The sequence below is a fragment of the Pelodiscus sinensis genome, chromosome 6 (assembly GCF_052426305.1).
Source record: "Pelodiscus sinensis isolate ZL-2025 chromosome 6, ASM5242630v1, whole genome shotgun sequence".
NCBI classification, from domain to species: Eukaryota; Metazoa; Chordata; order Testudines; family Trionychidae; genus Pelodiscus; species Pelodiscus sinensis.
This window is the reverse complement of record NC_143057.1, coordinates 21,923,771-21,939,486: the sequence shown is the minus strand read 5'-3', so window position 1 is coordinate 21,939,486 and position 15,716 is coordinate 21,923,771. Positions and strand designations below refer to the sequence as shown.

At 40.6% G+C, this 15,716-nt stretch overlaps 1 protein-coding gene across 2 annotated transcripts in view; it reads left to right on the top strand.

The window, feature by feature from the left end:
- Positions 1 to 15,716, top strand: part of CNTLN (centlein) — a 327,186-nt gene that overhangs the window by 222,428 nt on the left and 89,042 nt on the right. For both annotated transcript variants that reach the window (XM_075931523.2, XM_075931522.2), the window contains exons 16-18: positions 3,580 to 3,754; positions 12,622 to 12,715; positions 13,422 to 13,642. In XM_075931523.2, coding sequence (XP_075787638.2) covers positions 3,580 to 3,754; positions 12,622 to 12,715; positions 13,422 to 13,642 — 490 coding nt within the window. The remainder of the gene's footprint in view (positions 1 to 3,579; positions 3,755 to 12,621; positions 12,716 to 13,421; positions 13,643 to 15,716) is intronic.

Below are 15,716 nucleotides of genomic sequence, written 5' to 3'. Positions count from 1 at the left end.
TGAAATTTGCATGCAAAATTAGCCACTACTGCATGAGTATTTGAATAGGTGCCAGGAAACCCAAAAGAAGGCAATGCTTGATTTCTTCCAGTGATGCTATTTTCATGCAGTCATGAGGCCTGAAATTGACAGTTTGGCAGGTTGATTTAATTTGCTGGCCCTTTGCATATTCACCACTGACAGCTAAGGATTCCCAGGCAAGCCTACTAAGTCGGTTTAGTTATCTTGTGACATGCCGACCCGGGAGGAGAAACATTTTTTCCCCTTAATTTAGTAAGATAAATTTTGAATGACCCATTTCAGCTTGCTAGCAGATGTCTACAAGCTGTTTAACATCCTTTAAATTAAGAACCATCTACACTAATTATTTCATGTATGTTTTATGCACAGTCATTGTACTAACTTTAATTGAATGGTGGTGAAAAATTAGTTCTTTAAAAAAGAGTATTACTGCATAGATCCCCACTCTTGAGTCACAAGCCCCTTCCCCCCCCCCCCCCCCCAAGCAAACAGCACAGACAAAATTCTTTTATGTTTAGAATTTGTGCTTCTTCTACCATCTTCCCCCCCCCCATGTGCTCTTCAAGAGACAGCCATTAGCCACAAGGGCTAATGAATAGAAAATGCCACATAGTCTCTCACATTTAGTTCTTCCCAAAAAACAATAGAGAAGCAAATGCTAATTCCACCTTGGGCAGAAGTCCTGGGAGTAGAGACCTTATTTCTTTTCTTGTCTCTTCTCTCCCCATTGATTTTCTGTGTGCCCTAGAGTGGGCTTGTCTACATGAATGTTCAGTTTGTGGCAGTTCAGGTGAGATATAAATCTACTAGCTTGTCACATGCAAAGTGTTCACAGTGGGGCTGTCAATGTTTGCTAAAAGTTCCATAGTATGCTTTAATTTACTCTTATTTAAAGTCGGGCAGATCAAAGCGCACAAGGCAACCATTCGTGCATAGCAGCCGAATCCACATAGACACCTAGGCTTTGTCTATACTGTCACTTTTTGAAGCAGAAAATATGCTAATGTGGGACTCATTTGCATGAGTCACGATATCATTGGCATATTTTCTGCCATTTGTTTTTGCGCTAGGGGTTTTTGCACAAAAACAAGTAGTGTGGACGGGGGGTGGGGTTGCGCAAAATCCCCATTTTGCACAAGATCCTTATGCCTCTCCTGGGAGAGGCATAAGGATCTTGCACAAAACAAGGGTTTTGTGCAAAAAAAAAAAAGTCCAGGCTATTTATGCACATTAGCATATTTTCTGCCACAAAAAGCGGCATTGTAGATGTGGCCCTAGTGTGCGGCAAGTTAGTGTTGGGTATGTTTGTTTATACCCCAGTTGGCCACAGATTAATGCTCATATAGACAAACCAGAGCAGATCACTTAACTTCTCTGTTGCTCAGTTTACCCATGCAAAAAATGGGGCCTAATGATGTGTACAGGCATTCCCCAGGTTACATGGATCCGACTTACATCGGATCCCTACTTACAAACGGGGTGAGGCAACTCCACACTAGCTGCTTTCCCCCAGTAGACCAGGGAGACGCGAAGCTAGTGCGCCCCTCCCCCCCCCCCCCCCCCGGCAGACCAGGGAGTCGTGGAGCGGCTTTTCTCAGCAGACACCTCAGCTTGAGAATAAAGGACTGAGGGAAGTGACGTGTGGGAGAATAAACTGAGCTCTGGAGAAATGTTTGGCTAGAGTTTCCCCTACAGTATGTACCAGTTCTGACTTACATACAAATTCAACTTAAGAACAAACCTACAGTCCCTATCTTGTATGTAACCCGGGGACTGCCTGTATCCACCTATCTAAAGTATCATGAGAGCAATGCATGGAAAATTCCATGTATCGAGTATTCTTCTTTCTATTGTCTGTTAATTTTTCTGATTTTTTTTATCAATGACATACTGATTTTATGGAAATGATTAAAATTGGTGTTTTTGTTATTATTAAGAGTAGTTGCATCTTTTCTTTTTTTTCTAGTTTTTGTTATCCGTGAACAGCTTTATGAATATTGTTCACCAAAGGGAAAGTAATACAGTGGCTCTAGAGGTGCCCCAAATAACTGGAAAATGTTCCCTTTGACAGTTATACACTGAACATGTCCTAGACTGACCTTGGCAACAGTGGCCCAGAAAGCAGGATCTACTGAAGGAAATGTCTTTATTTAGTTACATCTTTTCCATGTCTAAAAATGAAGTTCTTTATTACTGAAAGCTTGTTCTAAATTTCAGGGTTCAAGTCTTATATTTTCTAGATGACAGTACATTCTTTCAAAGCATTCAACTGCAAAGGAGCACCAACACAATTAGAAATCCCTCTTTGGTACTTCAGCATCTTCAAAACATTACATTACTTTCTGCTCTTCACAGTCAGACACATTGATACATCAGGGGAAGCTTTTAATCATACAAACATGTCTTTTTATAGACACTCTGCTTTTGAGTTTCCAATTAAGTAGACTGATTTTAAGATGAATAAGGGATCTTTCGGAAAAGGCTTTATTTTCCGAAACATCCGTGTCTAGATTGGCGCTTTTTTCTGGCAAAGCTCCGAGCCGGAAAAAAGCGGCAACCATTTTTATGCAAATGAAGCAGGGGGGATTTAAATCCCTGCTTCATTTGCAATTGCGATGTGTCTAATTTGCATCCCTTTTATGGAAAAGCTTTTCTGGAAGAGATCTTCCAAAAAAACTTCTTCTGAAAGACAGCGTCTGCATAGCAACAGTGCATCGAAAAAACGATCTGCTTTTTCAAAAAATAGTGTCCACGCTGAATGGACGCTATCTCGCATTTAAACTGTGATTACTATGGACAGAGTGGCCACTAGGGCACCTGTGCTCTTTCCTCTTTCCTCTTCTTTCTAAAGAACTCCCTCTTCCCCATCCAGAGCTCTTTTGGAAAAAGGCTTGTTCCTCGTAGAAAGAAGTTTACCAATGTCAGAAAAACCCCTCTGTTCTTTTGATTTGTTTCAGAAAGAACGTGATTGCAGTGTGGATGTAAGTGAAGTTTTTTTTTCAGAAAAACAGTTGTTTTTCTGAAAAAAACTCTGCAGTATAGACATACCCTTATACAGGCAGTCCCCGGGTTACATGGATCCGACTTACATCGGATCCCTACTTACAAACGGGGTGAGGCAATCCCGCACTAGCTACTTCCCCCCAGCAGACCAGGGAGACGCGAAGCTAGCGCCTCCCCCAGCAGACCAGGGAGAGGCTTTTCTCAGCAGACACCTCAGCTTGAGAATAAAGGACTGAGGGAAGTGAGGTGTGGGAGAATAAAACTGAGCTCTGGAGAAATGTTTGGCTAGAGTTTCCCCTACAGTATGTACCAGTTCCGACTTACATGCAAATTCAACTTAAGAACAAACCTACAGTCCCTATCTTGTACGTAACCCGGGGACTGCCTGTACACTAACTTAGCTACGCCTCTGGAGCTGATGTTTTTAAAGTGCTTATCACAGTTCGCATTTATAATGTGTGTGACTACTCACATAGTATATTTTATGATCTCTTATTAGATATTTCAACTTTTTAAACAGAACATTGATTTTTTTTCTCCCCGAATGTGCTATAGTGACTCTGAAATACCAACTTCTGAAAGCTTGGGATCAATAATTATGAAAACAGGCCAAAACGTGGATTCACTTACAGACACAAATGATCAACAGGAAAAATATCAAGTACAGGATAATCAAATGATCCACAATATTTCACGTTTAGAAGACAAGAGCCAACTTAATCGCAAAAAGGTACAGTATAGCTTGTGTACATTAAAATTTATCCTGTGTTTTTCAATTAAACTATTTTTAGTAACTATTTTTATAGTTTACAATACTTCACGTTCCTCATACTAAATTAATCACTCCAGTGGAGCCATTACCAAGCATTTACAGATTCTGTTTAACTCCGTATATACACAATTAGATCTTGGAGAAATACTTGTTGTGAGATGTTTATTGGAAGCTGAACATATAGCGAATAGTATGTTTCTTGAGTATGTTCCTCTATAGCGGAATAATGTCTTAGGATGAGAATTGCCTACAAGATGCACTAATACAAATAAACAAAAACATGAATTATTAATAACATATGGGCTAGCAAACATTTTATATCAATTTCAATTTATGAACTCTCAGCTTTTTCAAATAAATTACCTTAGAATTATTATGACTCCTTGTTTGTGATCATGCAGTAGAGGGTGTGTTATTTCTTTCTTTTCTTGTTTGTCCATAAACATATAACTTGGGTGTAAATTCTCAGTGGTACCAATAGTCACTCTCACAGTGACTTAAAATGACAATGAGAGTCCAGCAAATTTTTGGTTCTCAAGCCTCCTGGTTTGGAGGGGGTACTGTTAGTGACTGGCCATATAAGGAGACAAAAATAGATTTGCTATCATCCTGGGATCATTGAACTTACACCCACCTTTTTGCAGAAGCAAACATTCACCAAACATTATTTCTGGGACATCCAAGAGACTCTTTCTACCAAGTATTGCCCTGTGGTATGATTTCTTATGGGATATTTTATCTGCTTTGAGGACTGATGCACAAGATCTCAGAAGTACAGTTTAAAACATTCAGAATGGTTGTTTTGGTGTTGCAAAGGCAAAAGTTTGATATTTGGATTTTAGGCTAGTTTGCTGCATTTAGTAATCGAGCTATGCTTTTTATCCTTACAGCGCCTTTTTGACTGCAGCTTGTTTTTGTTCTGTCCTCTTGGATTTAATTTGACAAAACAAAGAAATCAACATAAAAATAAACAAACTATTAAACTATTAGGGTTGCATTTAAAATATTAATTTTGTGATGAAGAACAAAGTACCATACCTGTCTGGTTGCCACAACTTGAATAATCATTTCTTGCCTTGTAGATCTTGGTGCAAAATTAAGAAATATAATTGTAAAATATTTAGTATAACCAACAGTAACTTGTCTTGCTGATAGGTACCAGAATTTTCAAAAATGTCTGCCTGTGAACCTAACTCATATTAAAATCAGTTGGTGTTAGGAGAATATGACTTTTTTAAAATACCAGCAGTTACCTACCTACCTCTTTAGGCCCTTAAACACCTTTAAAAATCTGTCTGTGTGTTCATGACATTAAATTATAAATTCCATACCGCATGTAATAAGTATTCTTAGGGTTGACAGACTAAGAGACTTTATCTTTTCTGCCATTCCTCCTTTCCTTATCACCATGTCTATGATATCTATTAGAACTAAGCAGAAATCAGAATTTCCCTTCCTCATAAAAATTCACATTTCCAATTTGGAAGAAAAAGTTAGAAATGCAATTTTTCCCATTAAATACACATTTCTAATAAAAATCAATTTCAGAAGAAACAAAAAAGAATTTTTGAAAATTTCTAGCTACACAGATATGCCCCCATCTCTGCAGTAGCCTGCCTATTGGAGAGCCACATCAGGGAAAAAGGATCTGTGCCACTGCTCCTCAGAAGTTATCCAAACAGAGCTGGTAGCCAGCCTGCCAGTGGGCAGGAATCTGTGAAGGCTAGTCTTGTCTTTGGTGGTCTGATCACACTTTGTCTGCTACAAGTTTCCTGTTCCTCTATTCTTGTTCCCTCTAACTCTAGCCTGGACACAGACCTAAAAACTTCCTCTCACTGGACTGGAACCTGTCCCCCGTTGAACTCTGCTATAGCTGTAGTCATTTTGTATTTGTGTTCTGTGTGGAAGAAGGTGTGGTTTCTCATCTCCATAATTTTGAGGACAGCTGTAAAGCAATGGAAGGTTGGATGCCAGATGGCTGAGCTTTCTTGAATGAACCAGGCACTGTGATCCTAATGGAAGAGTTAGCAAGGCAGACTCTGCTGTGACTAGAAGCACAAAAGTTTTATTGAAACTTGAACAAAATCTGAGTCTCAGTGAAACTGGTTATTTCCATCGACTGCTCATAAGAACATAAGAATGGCCATACTGGGTCAGACCAAAGGTCTATCTAGCCCAGTATCTTGTCTGTTGACAGTGGCCAGTACCTGGTGCCCCAGAAGGGTTGAACCGAAGACAATGCTCAAGCAATTTGTCTCCTGCCATCCTTCTCCACCCTTTGACAAACATAGGTCAGGGGCACCATTGTCTTACCCCCTGGCTAATAGCCTTTTATGGACCTAACCTCCATGAATTTATCTAGCTCTTTTTTAAACTCTGTTATAGTCCTAGCCTTCTTAGCCTCCTCTGGCAAGGAGTTCCACAGGTTGACTGTGCGCTGTGTGAAGAAGAATTTTCTTTTATTAGATTTAAAACTGCTACCCATTCATTTCATTTGGTGTCCTCTAGTTCTTATATTATGGGAACAAGTAAATAACTTTTCTTTATACACCCACTCCACACCACTCATGATTTTATAGACCTCTATCATATCCCCCCTCAGTCTCCTCTTTTCTAAATTGAAAGTCCCAGTCTCTTTATCCTCTCCTCATATAGGACCCCGTTCCAAACCCCTAATAATTTTAGTTACTCTTTTCTGAACCTTTTCTAATGCCAAAATATCTTTTTTGAGGTGAGGAGACCACATCTGTATGCAGTATTCAAGATGTGGGCATACTATAGTTTTATATAGGAGCAGTAAGATATTCTTTGTCTTATTTTCTATCTCTTTTTTAATAATTCCTAGCATCCTATTTGCTTTTTTGACTGCTGCTGCATACAGCGTGGACATTTTCAGAGAACTATCCATGATAACTCCAAGATCTCTTTTCTGATTAGTTGTAGCTAAATTAGCCTCCCTCATATTGTATGTATAGTTGGGGTTATTTTTTTCAATGTGCATTACTTTACACTTACCCACATTAAATTTCATTTGCCATATTGTTGCCCAATCACTCAGTTTGGTGAGATCTTTTTGAAGTTCTTCACGGTCTGCTTTGGTCTTGACTATCTTGAACAGTTTAATATCGTCCACAAACTTTGCCACCTCACTGCTTACTCCTTTCTCTGGATTGTTCATGAATAAGTTGAATAGGATTGGTCCTAGGACAGACTCTTGGGGAACACCACTAGTTACACCGCTCCATTCTGAAAATTTACTCTTTATTCCTACCCTTGTTTCTTGTCTTTTAACCAGTTCTCAGTCCATGAAAGGATCTTCCCTCTTATCCTATGACAACCTAATTTACACAAGAGCCTTTGGTGAGGGACCTTGTCAAAGGCTTTCTGGAAATCTAAGAACACTGTATCTACTGGATCCCCTTGTCCGCATGTTTGTTAATCCCTTATAGATTAGTAAGGCATGATTTCCCTTTAGAGAAATCATGTTGACTTTTGCCCAACAAATTAGGTTCTTCCACGTGTCTGACAATTTTATTCTTTACTATTGTTTTAAATAATTTGCCCGTTACTGACGTTAGACTTACTGGTATATAGTTGCCGGGGTCGCCTCTAGAGCCCTGTTTAAATATTGGCATTATGTTAGCTGTCTTCCAGTCCTTGGGTACAGAAGCTGATTTGAAGGATAGGTTACAAACCACAGTTAGTAGTTCCGCAATTTCACATTTGAATTATTTCAGAACCCTTGGGTGAATGCCATCCGGTCCCAGTGATTTGTTACTGTTAAGGTTTTCAATTTTTTCCAAAACCTCCTCTAATGACACTTCAATCTGGGACAGTTCCTCAGATCACCCAGAAAGGACGGTGCAGGTTTGGGAATCTCCCTAACATCCTCAGCCGTGAAGGCCGTAAAGAAATCATTTAGTCTCTTTGCAATGGCTTTATCGTTCTTGATTGCTCCTTTTGTATCTCGATTGTTCAGGGGCCCCATTGTTTTTTTAGCAGGCTTCCTGCTTTTAATGTACTTAAAAAACATTTTGCTATTACTTTTTGAGTTTTTGGCTAGCGGTTCCTCAAAATCCTTTTTGGCTTTTCTTATTACATTTTTATACTTAATTTGACAGTGTTTATGTTCCTTTCTATTAACCTCACTAGGATTGGACTTCCACTTTTTAAAAGATGCCTTTTTATCTCTCACTGCTTCTTTTACATGGTTGTTAACTATGGTGTCTCTTTTTTAGGTCTCTTACTATTTTTTTAAATTTGGGCCTCTATTATGGTGTCTTTGAAAAGTTTCCATGCAGCTTGCAGGGATTTTACTCTAGTCACTGTGCCTTTTAATTTCTGTTTAACTAACCTCATTTTGCATAATTCCCCTTTTTGAAATTAAATGCCAGAGTGTTGGACTGCTGAGGTGTTCTTTCCATCACAGGAATGTTAAATGTTATTATATTATGGTCACTGTTCCCAAGCAGTCCTGTAATAGTTACCTCCTGGACCAGATCCTGCACTCCACTCAGTATTAAATCGAGAATTGCTCAATTAGTTGATAAGGGAGGATGGGGCACTTAGTATCCCAGCTGCACCTCTGCCTTTTAAATGTAGTAAGAGCCACCCGGGACTCAAACAGTCGCTGCTTGTGCCAGGTCCTGACTGCTGCTCTTCTGCCTTTGAAATGTAGGAAGTGCCACGGGGTAGCAAGAACTGCTTCAGTCCCCACTTGCACCATTTCCCCACTGCCTCTCTGCTTCCCCTGCCCCTCCTGCAAAGACGGTGCTGGGAGGATCTGGCTTTAAGTTGGGCCTCTATTATGGTATCTTTGAAAAGTTTCCATGTAGCTTGCAGGGATTTTACTCTAGTCACTGTTCCTTTTAATTTCTGTTTAACTAACCTCAAATTCATGGAGGTTAGATCCATAAAAGGCTATTAGCCAGGGGGTCAGAATAGTGTCCCTGGCCTCTGTTTGTCAGAGGCTGGAGACGGATGGCACGAGACAAATCGCTTGATCGTTGTCTTCATTCCACCCCCTCTGGGGCACCTGGCGCTGGCCACTGTAGGCAGACAGGCTACTGGGCTAGATGGACCTTTGGTCTGACCCAGTATGGCCATTCTTATGTTTTTATGTTTCTGCTCCCCCTACTTGCTTCCTCTGATAGAGGCAGCTAGCAGAGGAAGAAGAGACTAATCAAGTAGTGACTCTACTACCCGATAAGCTTATGTTGCTACTAAAAACTGACTCTAAGAAAGGCTGCTTTAAACAATAAGGGCAGAGAGTCCAGATGGAGCTCAGGATCTTTATGCAAGAACAGAGCGTGAAAAAGCCTCTTCTGAGAAATCTACAAGCCCCCACTGTGTTGAGGACTAGTGATAAGGAACAGCCTACAAAGGAAGGCTTCTGGTACTGACCCTGTATTTGGCATCAGACCCCTTTTCATAGTTGCCAGTATTTGACACACCACTGGAAAAGCCAGAATCATCATCAGAACCTAGGCACCTACCAGTACCCAGCAACAACCACGAAGAGTGTTGTATTCCTCTGCACTGCCCATGGAGGAGATCTGTTCCTACAGTCCATTGCGCTCTTACTTGAGATCTTAATGTCATTATCTTGAAACTCATGGAACCTCTGTTTAAGCCAGTGTTGGCTTAGTCACCTTATGCTTAAGGTTGTCTTCCTTGGCATGGTTGATCAGTAAGCTGTAGGTTCTTATGGCTGGACCTCCTTACATATCCTTTAACAGCGACAAGGTGGTTCTGTGACCATATGCTAAATTATCCACTAAGAGAGACTAGGAGTTTCACCTAAGTCAGTCAGTTAACTTGTCAATGTTCTTCCCCAAAACTGCATTTGATGCTGGGTGAGAGAAAACTACTACTTTGGAGGATTCTAAGGTCGTAACTCATTACACTGTCAGAAGTAAATCTTTCAAACTGTATCCAGACCATTTAATCAGAGAGGCTTTCTGATTAGTTTACATCTTCATCTGCCTCTCCATCTGTTACTGATAAGCTGGTGAGCTGCTCCATCCAAACATCAAGGTGGGCACCACCAGAGAACAGGCATTTATTAGTTCAGTCTGCTTCAGAAATGTGCTAGTATCCTGATATGGCACAACCTAGTGATTGTCATTTAACATTAGGCTTTTATTATGGCAGCTAGGCTGAATTCCAAGTTTGGGGAAACTGTCTGACGTATCTCCTTCTCACCATTCAGAGTAGGTACAGTACTTGCTAATCATCTACAGTAGGATCCACAATGACACATGACAAAACAGGGATATCCATGGCCCCAAGAGACATTAATACTCCATTCGTCTGAAGAAGTGGGTTGTACCCACAAAAGCTCATGACACCATCTACATGTTTTGTTAGCCTTTAAGGTGCTGCTGGACTATTCATTGTTTTTTAAGTTTTTCCCAAGAGACATTGCTATTCAAAAATCTCCAGTTTTGAAGTGCTGCATGTCTCAGATGAGATCCACATTGACATACTCAAAGAAGTACTTCCATCTTTAGGAAAAATAACCATCCTTTACTTAGGGTTACATAGGAAGTCAGTGACTGAACTTAAATGAACTTCTGTTCTCTGTGGTAGTGGACGGATATATCCAGTAGATCACGGTGCTTCTCATGTAGTTATTTCAAATCTCTATCCATAGACTAAATGTAAAATGGTGGTACAATGCTTACCTGCCATTGTTAAGTACTTCAAAACCTATGTGAAAAAATACTGTATGAGTACAAACTTGTATTATTAGCCAGATACTTTTAAATGTGACTAGTAAGGTAGAAAGAGGGTTATAGGTTTAGCTGGGAAACTGTTACAGTACTTAGTGAGTTAGATATTATCTCTTGAACTGAGAATCCTGGTTTTCAGCCTAACAGTTAATTTGCTATGAATTTCTAATATATTTTTCCAATATTTTGGCTGAAAGGAGGATCTCCATGTACACACATGGCTGTCTTAAGTTTCTGAAGGAGATGTATATCTTGTCAGGGTGGCATTTTAAATTATTAGTTTATATTATTACAGTAAACTTCCGATAATCCGGCACCTTTAGGACCCAGGGGGTGCCGGATTATCAGATTTGCTGGACTATCAGAAGCGGGGGCCTGGGGTGGGGTGGTGGGGATGACACCCCAGACCCCTCATAGCCCCCCCCAGTCCGGCTCTGCCCCAGGCGTCCCTAATTCAGCCGCTGCTGGTCAGTTTCAGCAGCAGCTGAATCGGGGAAGCCTGCAGCAGAGCAGCTGGAGTGCTGCCGGGTTGGTCCGGTAGCTCAGACCCTTGGCACGGCGAGACCAACGCGGCAGCACCCCAGCTGCTCTGCCCCAGGTGTCCCCAAGTCAGCCGCTGCTGATACTGATCTGCGGCTGACTCCAGGAAGCCCGAGGCAGAGCTGCTCTGCCCCGGTCTTCCTGGAGTCAGCCGCTGGTCAGTTTCAACAGCGGCTGAATCCAGATGCCTGGGACAGAGTAGCTGGGGCGCTGCCGGGTTGGTCTGGTAGCGACAACCCTTGGTGCTGCGAAACCAACCTGGCAGCCCCCCAGCTGCTCTGTCCCAAGTGTCCCCAAGTCAGCTGCTGCTGAAACTGATCAGGGGCTGATTCCAGGAAGCTGGGGGCAAAGCAGCTCTGCCTTGGGCTTCCTGGAGTCAGCCGCTGGTCAGTTTCAGCAGCGGCTGAATCCGGGCTGAATCGGGGACAGCTGAGGCGCTGCCGGGTTGGGTTCCGCAGCCCCGAGGGGCAGCGCTATGGGACCAACTCGGCAGCACCCCAGCTGCTCTGCCCTAGGCGTCCCCGATTCAGCCGCTGGTCAGTTTTAGCAGTGGCTGAATCGGGGAGCCTGGGGGCAGAGCAGCTCCAATGGTCCGGCTGCCCGGAGCACTTCCGGGTTCCTGATGATGCCGGACCATCAGATGCTGGACCATCGGAGTTTTACCGTGTATTGGGCACCATTGTTCACTCTATTAAATCTGGTGATTTACATTATAGTTATTTACAATATAAGAAATGTAGTCCTTTGCTTACACAAAAAAAAATTTGAAAATAAATTAAAAACACATGCAATTTTGAAAACAAAACTTTGTTTCAGAACTTATGAAGGACTTAAAAACAAGGAATTTAATAATATATTTTTGAATGAATCACATTTTGCATATGGCAAGCAACATTGTTCATCTTGCATCAACTGAACATTGAACAGGTTATTAGCCTGTTTAAATTACAGATTCTAGAAGTAATTATCATTTTATATTGAAATATTCTAGGAAAGATCTTTAAAACTGTATGCACGAGACTTAGGCGTACTCAAACCCGACATTTGGGGATCGTTGTATCCTATTTCAGGCAGATTGTCTAATTTGGATTTATCCGAAAGTCTATGCAAGCATTTGAATCTTTGAGCCATTACCTCATTACCTAAATGTCATAAAAAGTGAGATATTGTAGGCCTTGAAGTGTTAAAACCTCTTTCATCCTAATGATGATCAATGTATATTTCCTCCCATGGTATTGCAGTCCACTGTTTTTATCCCCTTGATTATGCCATAGTTAGGATCCTATAAAAATTATCTTAATAGGACAGTAGTTTTCTTTACCATTTTTAAAAAAATGTTCCTACTCCCCATGAAAAGTAAATAAATCCATACTTTTCATTACAATGTTATTTGTCCACACTTCTGCATGGTTTTATTCATTTTAATTCCGCTTATTTTGCTGGGGATTTCTGACATTTATTTCCTGACAAATCAGTAAACTTTGGAGTGTTATCAGTAGATGTGTCAAAGTAGAAAGCTGCTTAATCTTTGTCCTGCTGTTATTTATTTAGGGTATCACACAGAACAAGGACATTGAGAAATCACATTCCCAAAGGAGAAAGATCAATCCTTACATAACAGCTCATCCATCAATTATGAACAAAGGTAGGAATTTTAGATACATTTAGGGCGAGGTCATGAAAGGAAAAAAAGATGTTCAAAGAGTTAGCGCATGCCTAATGTTTGCATGCAAGTGCTGTTACTGTGCATACCCAGTCATACGCTGTTTTACTATGTGCCTATTGAAATATGACATATATAAAAAATTCACCCTTTAGTTTAATGAAATTCCATTCTAAATAGTGATTACGTAAAATCGCATCTTCTTGTTCAGCTTATGAAATGTTTGTTTATATCTCTAATCTATTGATTTTACTGATAAACATGTTTTAACCGCTGTCTATTACTTTTAGCCCTTAAGAGCCAATACAGCTGTGAGCCAGTTCAGCTGTGAGTGCACTATTCTCAGTCTGGTTCAGACCTTACAAAATTCTGTTGACTGAGCACTGATTATAGAATCTTTATTGTTCATAATGCATCAGTGAAAAACCTGGAATCAGGTTTGACTTCCAAATCCCAGAGTGAGTTTGCAGAACTGGCAGTTAGAAAAAAACCCCAGCCTTTTTTATATGTAAGCTGAACCAGCTTGATCTGGAAGTTATTGAGACACAATAAATATAGAACCCTGCAAGCAGTTTTTAGCATCATTTTTCTGAGAGAACCACAGTTTGGAATACTAATGAAAAACTAAAAATAGATTAATAATTATGCCATGACCTTCCAGTTTAGTGACCGCCCACTTTATGTTTAGTAAACAGAGAGAAAAGAAGAAATATTATGGTCCAGAAACCAGGCTGCTCTGTTTTATTGCGGGAACGAATTAAGTCCTTGCAGCAACAGATAGCTGTTCTGCAGAATGTAGGAAGGACAACAGCATCTTCTATCAAAAAACTTAAGGAAGCCAATGAAAAACTAGCATCTCAGCTACATCTGGCTGATCGAAGACTTCAAACCAGCAGACGGACAATACAGGTAATGACTACTCGGTGGAAAATGTAACCGAAAGATCACATTGCTGAAGTCCGACAGACAGATTCACCCTTTTTATAATTCCATGGAATTATGTCAGAATTGCATGTATGCTCTTTCATTGTTGCAGTCGATATTTTGATAGAGCATGTTTACTAAACTCAGTACAATTGAACATATTTTATACTTGTGTTTTGAATCAGTTACCAGGTATAGCTGGTGATTAAAATAGAAGGCTTGATTCACCATTGCATCTGTATGAACCATTAATGTCTTTAAAAGAACGATTGACACTTACATGTTGCCTGGATTCTATGTGAGAAGGCAGTTTTGAATGGAAACTGGGGCTCAGTTGAGCCCTAACTGTGAGGAAGCTTCCCTGAGGAAGCAAGATACCTTGGCCATAGCTATTCCTGTACAGCGGTGGTGTCCAGCCAGTTCTGAAGCAGTGGCCACTATAGTGGCTATGCTATAGCAAACTAGCCACACTCATCCATCCAAATAGCCACATGTGGCTACTGGCTAGCATATTGGACACCACAGCTATACAAGCATCAGTGATTTTTAGGGTATCTGACTAGTTTCAGATTCCAAAACAGAATGGAGCAACTTGTGCTGTTTCAGTCCTCTTTGGTCAGTGTCTAGAATCAGCCCCACGTCTTTTTAATCCTAGATTTCTCTGTTAAGGTGAAGCAGAGAACAAGTTTTATGAAACTGGAGAATAGCAAACTGAATGATAATCCCCATCCCCAAATGCCAGTTTCCCTCCCTTCCTTTAGGCTTCTCTCCACTTCACCCATATTCCTATGCCTTTTTGTTTCCCCTCATTCTCAATTTTTATATATACTTTGTGTTAATTTGTACAAAAAATCCTCAGCTGGAACCCCTTCCTACTCATGCAATAGTGACTTGCGTGTCTTTTTATAGAGCTGATTCAACATTTCTGCAATAATTGTCTCCTGTTGGTCATGCAAAAATAACCTGCCTCCAAAATAACTGTGCTACAACAGATGGACTTGCTGGAAGGAGGCAGGCATTAAAAAAGAGATCAAACTTTTCCCCTTCTTCCCTTCTCTAGTTTTCTCTACATTTTTTTTTAAATTTTCAGAGAAGGCAAAATCTCTATCATGACAGGGCCTTTTTACTGTTTGGGGTGGGAAGAACTACTAATTTCCAGAGGGGTGAAATTTCATTTCTGTTACACCTTTTGCATAACTGTGTGTGCATTATGAAATGTTTGAAATGTTCAAATACAGATGGTCTAAAAGCAGCTCTAATGACTAGTTTAGTGCTCCCTACTTCATAAGTAGTATCATCATGGAGAGGTTCATGGACTGTATTTTTAATGTGTAAATGATGGTTCTTTTAAGCGCTCTAAAATCTGTATGTGTACCTAGATTGTCTTGAAGTCTGTGATGCCTAGCTGGGATATGTGATAGAATGAGTGACCCAAACTTGAGGTCATTTGAAGAAGAGGTTTCTGAGAGTGCCCTCAGCTAAGAAACAGCTTTTCTTAAAGTTCAGAGATTTGATTGGCTCTTTGGGACATATCTAGTGTATGTTTACTCTGCAATGTAAGTCTGGGTTCAGAATCAGACTCAAATCTAACTTGCTTTCCATCCACATACAAATCCCACTAATATAGCATATCAGGAAGCTGCAGAGGAGCAGGGTCTGATCCCAGGTCAAGCCTTAACCCAGGGTTCGAGCCATATTGCTTTGCAGTGTAGATGTAGTTCCTCTTGACTTCATTTCTGAAACATCCAAAAAGTATCCCACAATCCCATGGGCTCTCTGTACCAAGAACCTTGAATCTACTTTATTGAAAATGGAAGCTGTCACTCTTCATGTACTTTAGCAGCTCAGAGAGTGGGAGTTAACCCTTCTTACCACTGAGCTATTAATACACAAGCACTAAGCCATCTGTGCTTGCAATGGAGAATGAACAGAAAAAGCCTTTTGCAGAATGTGCTGCTTCATGGTCATTGGAAAACAGCTTGATTTTGGTAAATATCTGGTGCAAAGTCAGGAAAACCAGGAATGCCCACACAGAGTAGCAAATCACAAAGAAGCTGAC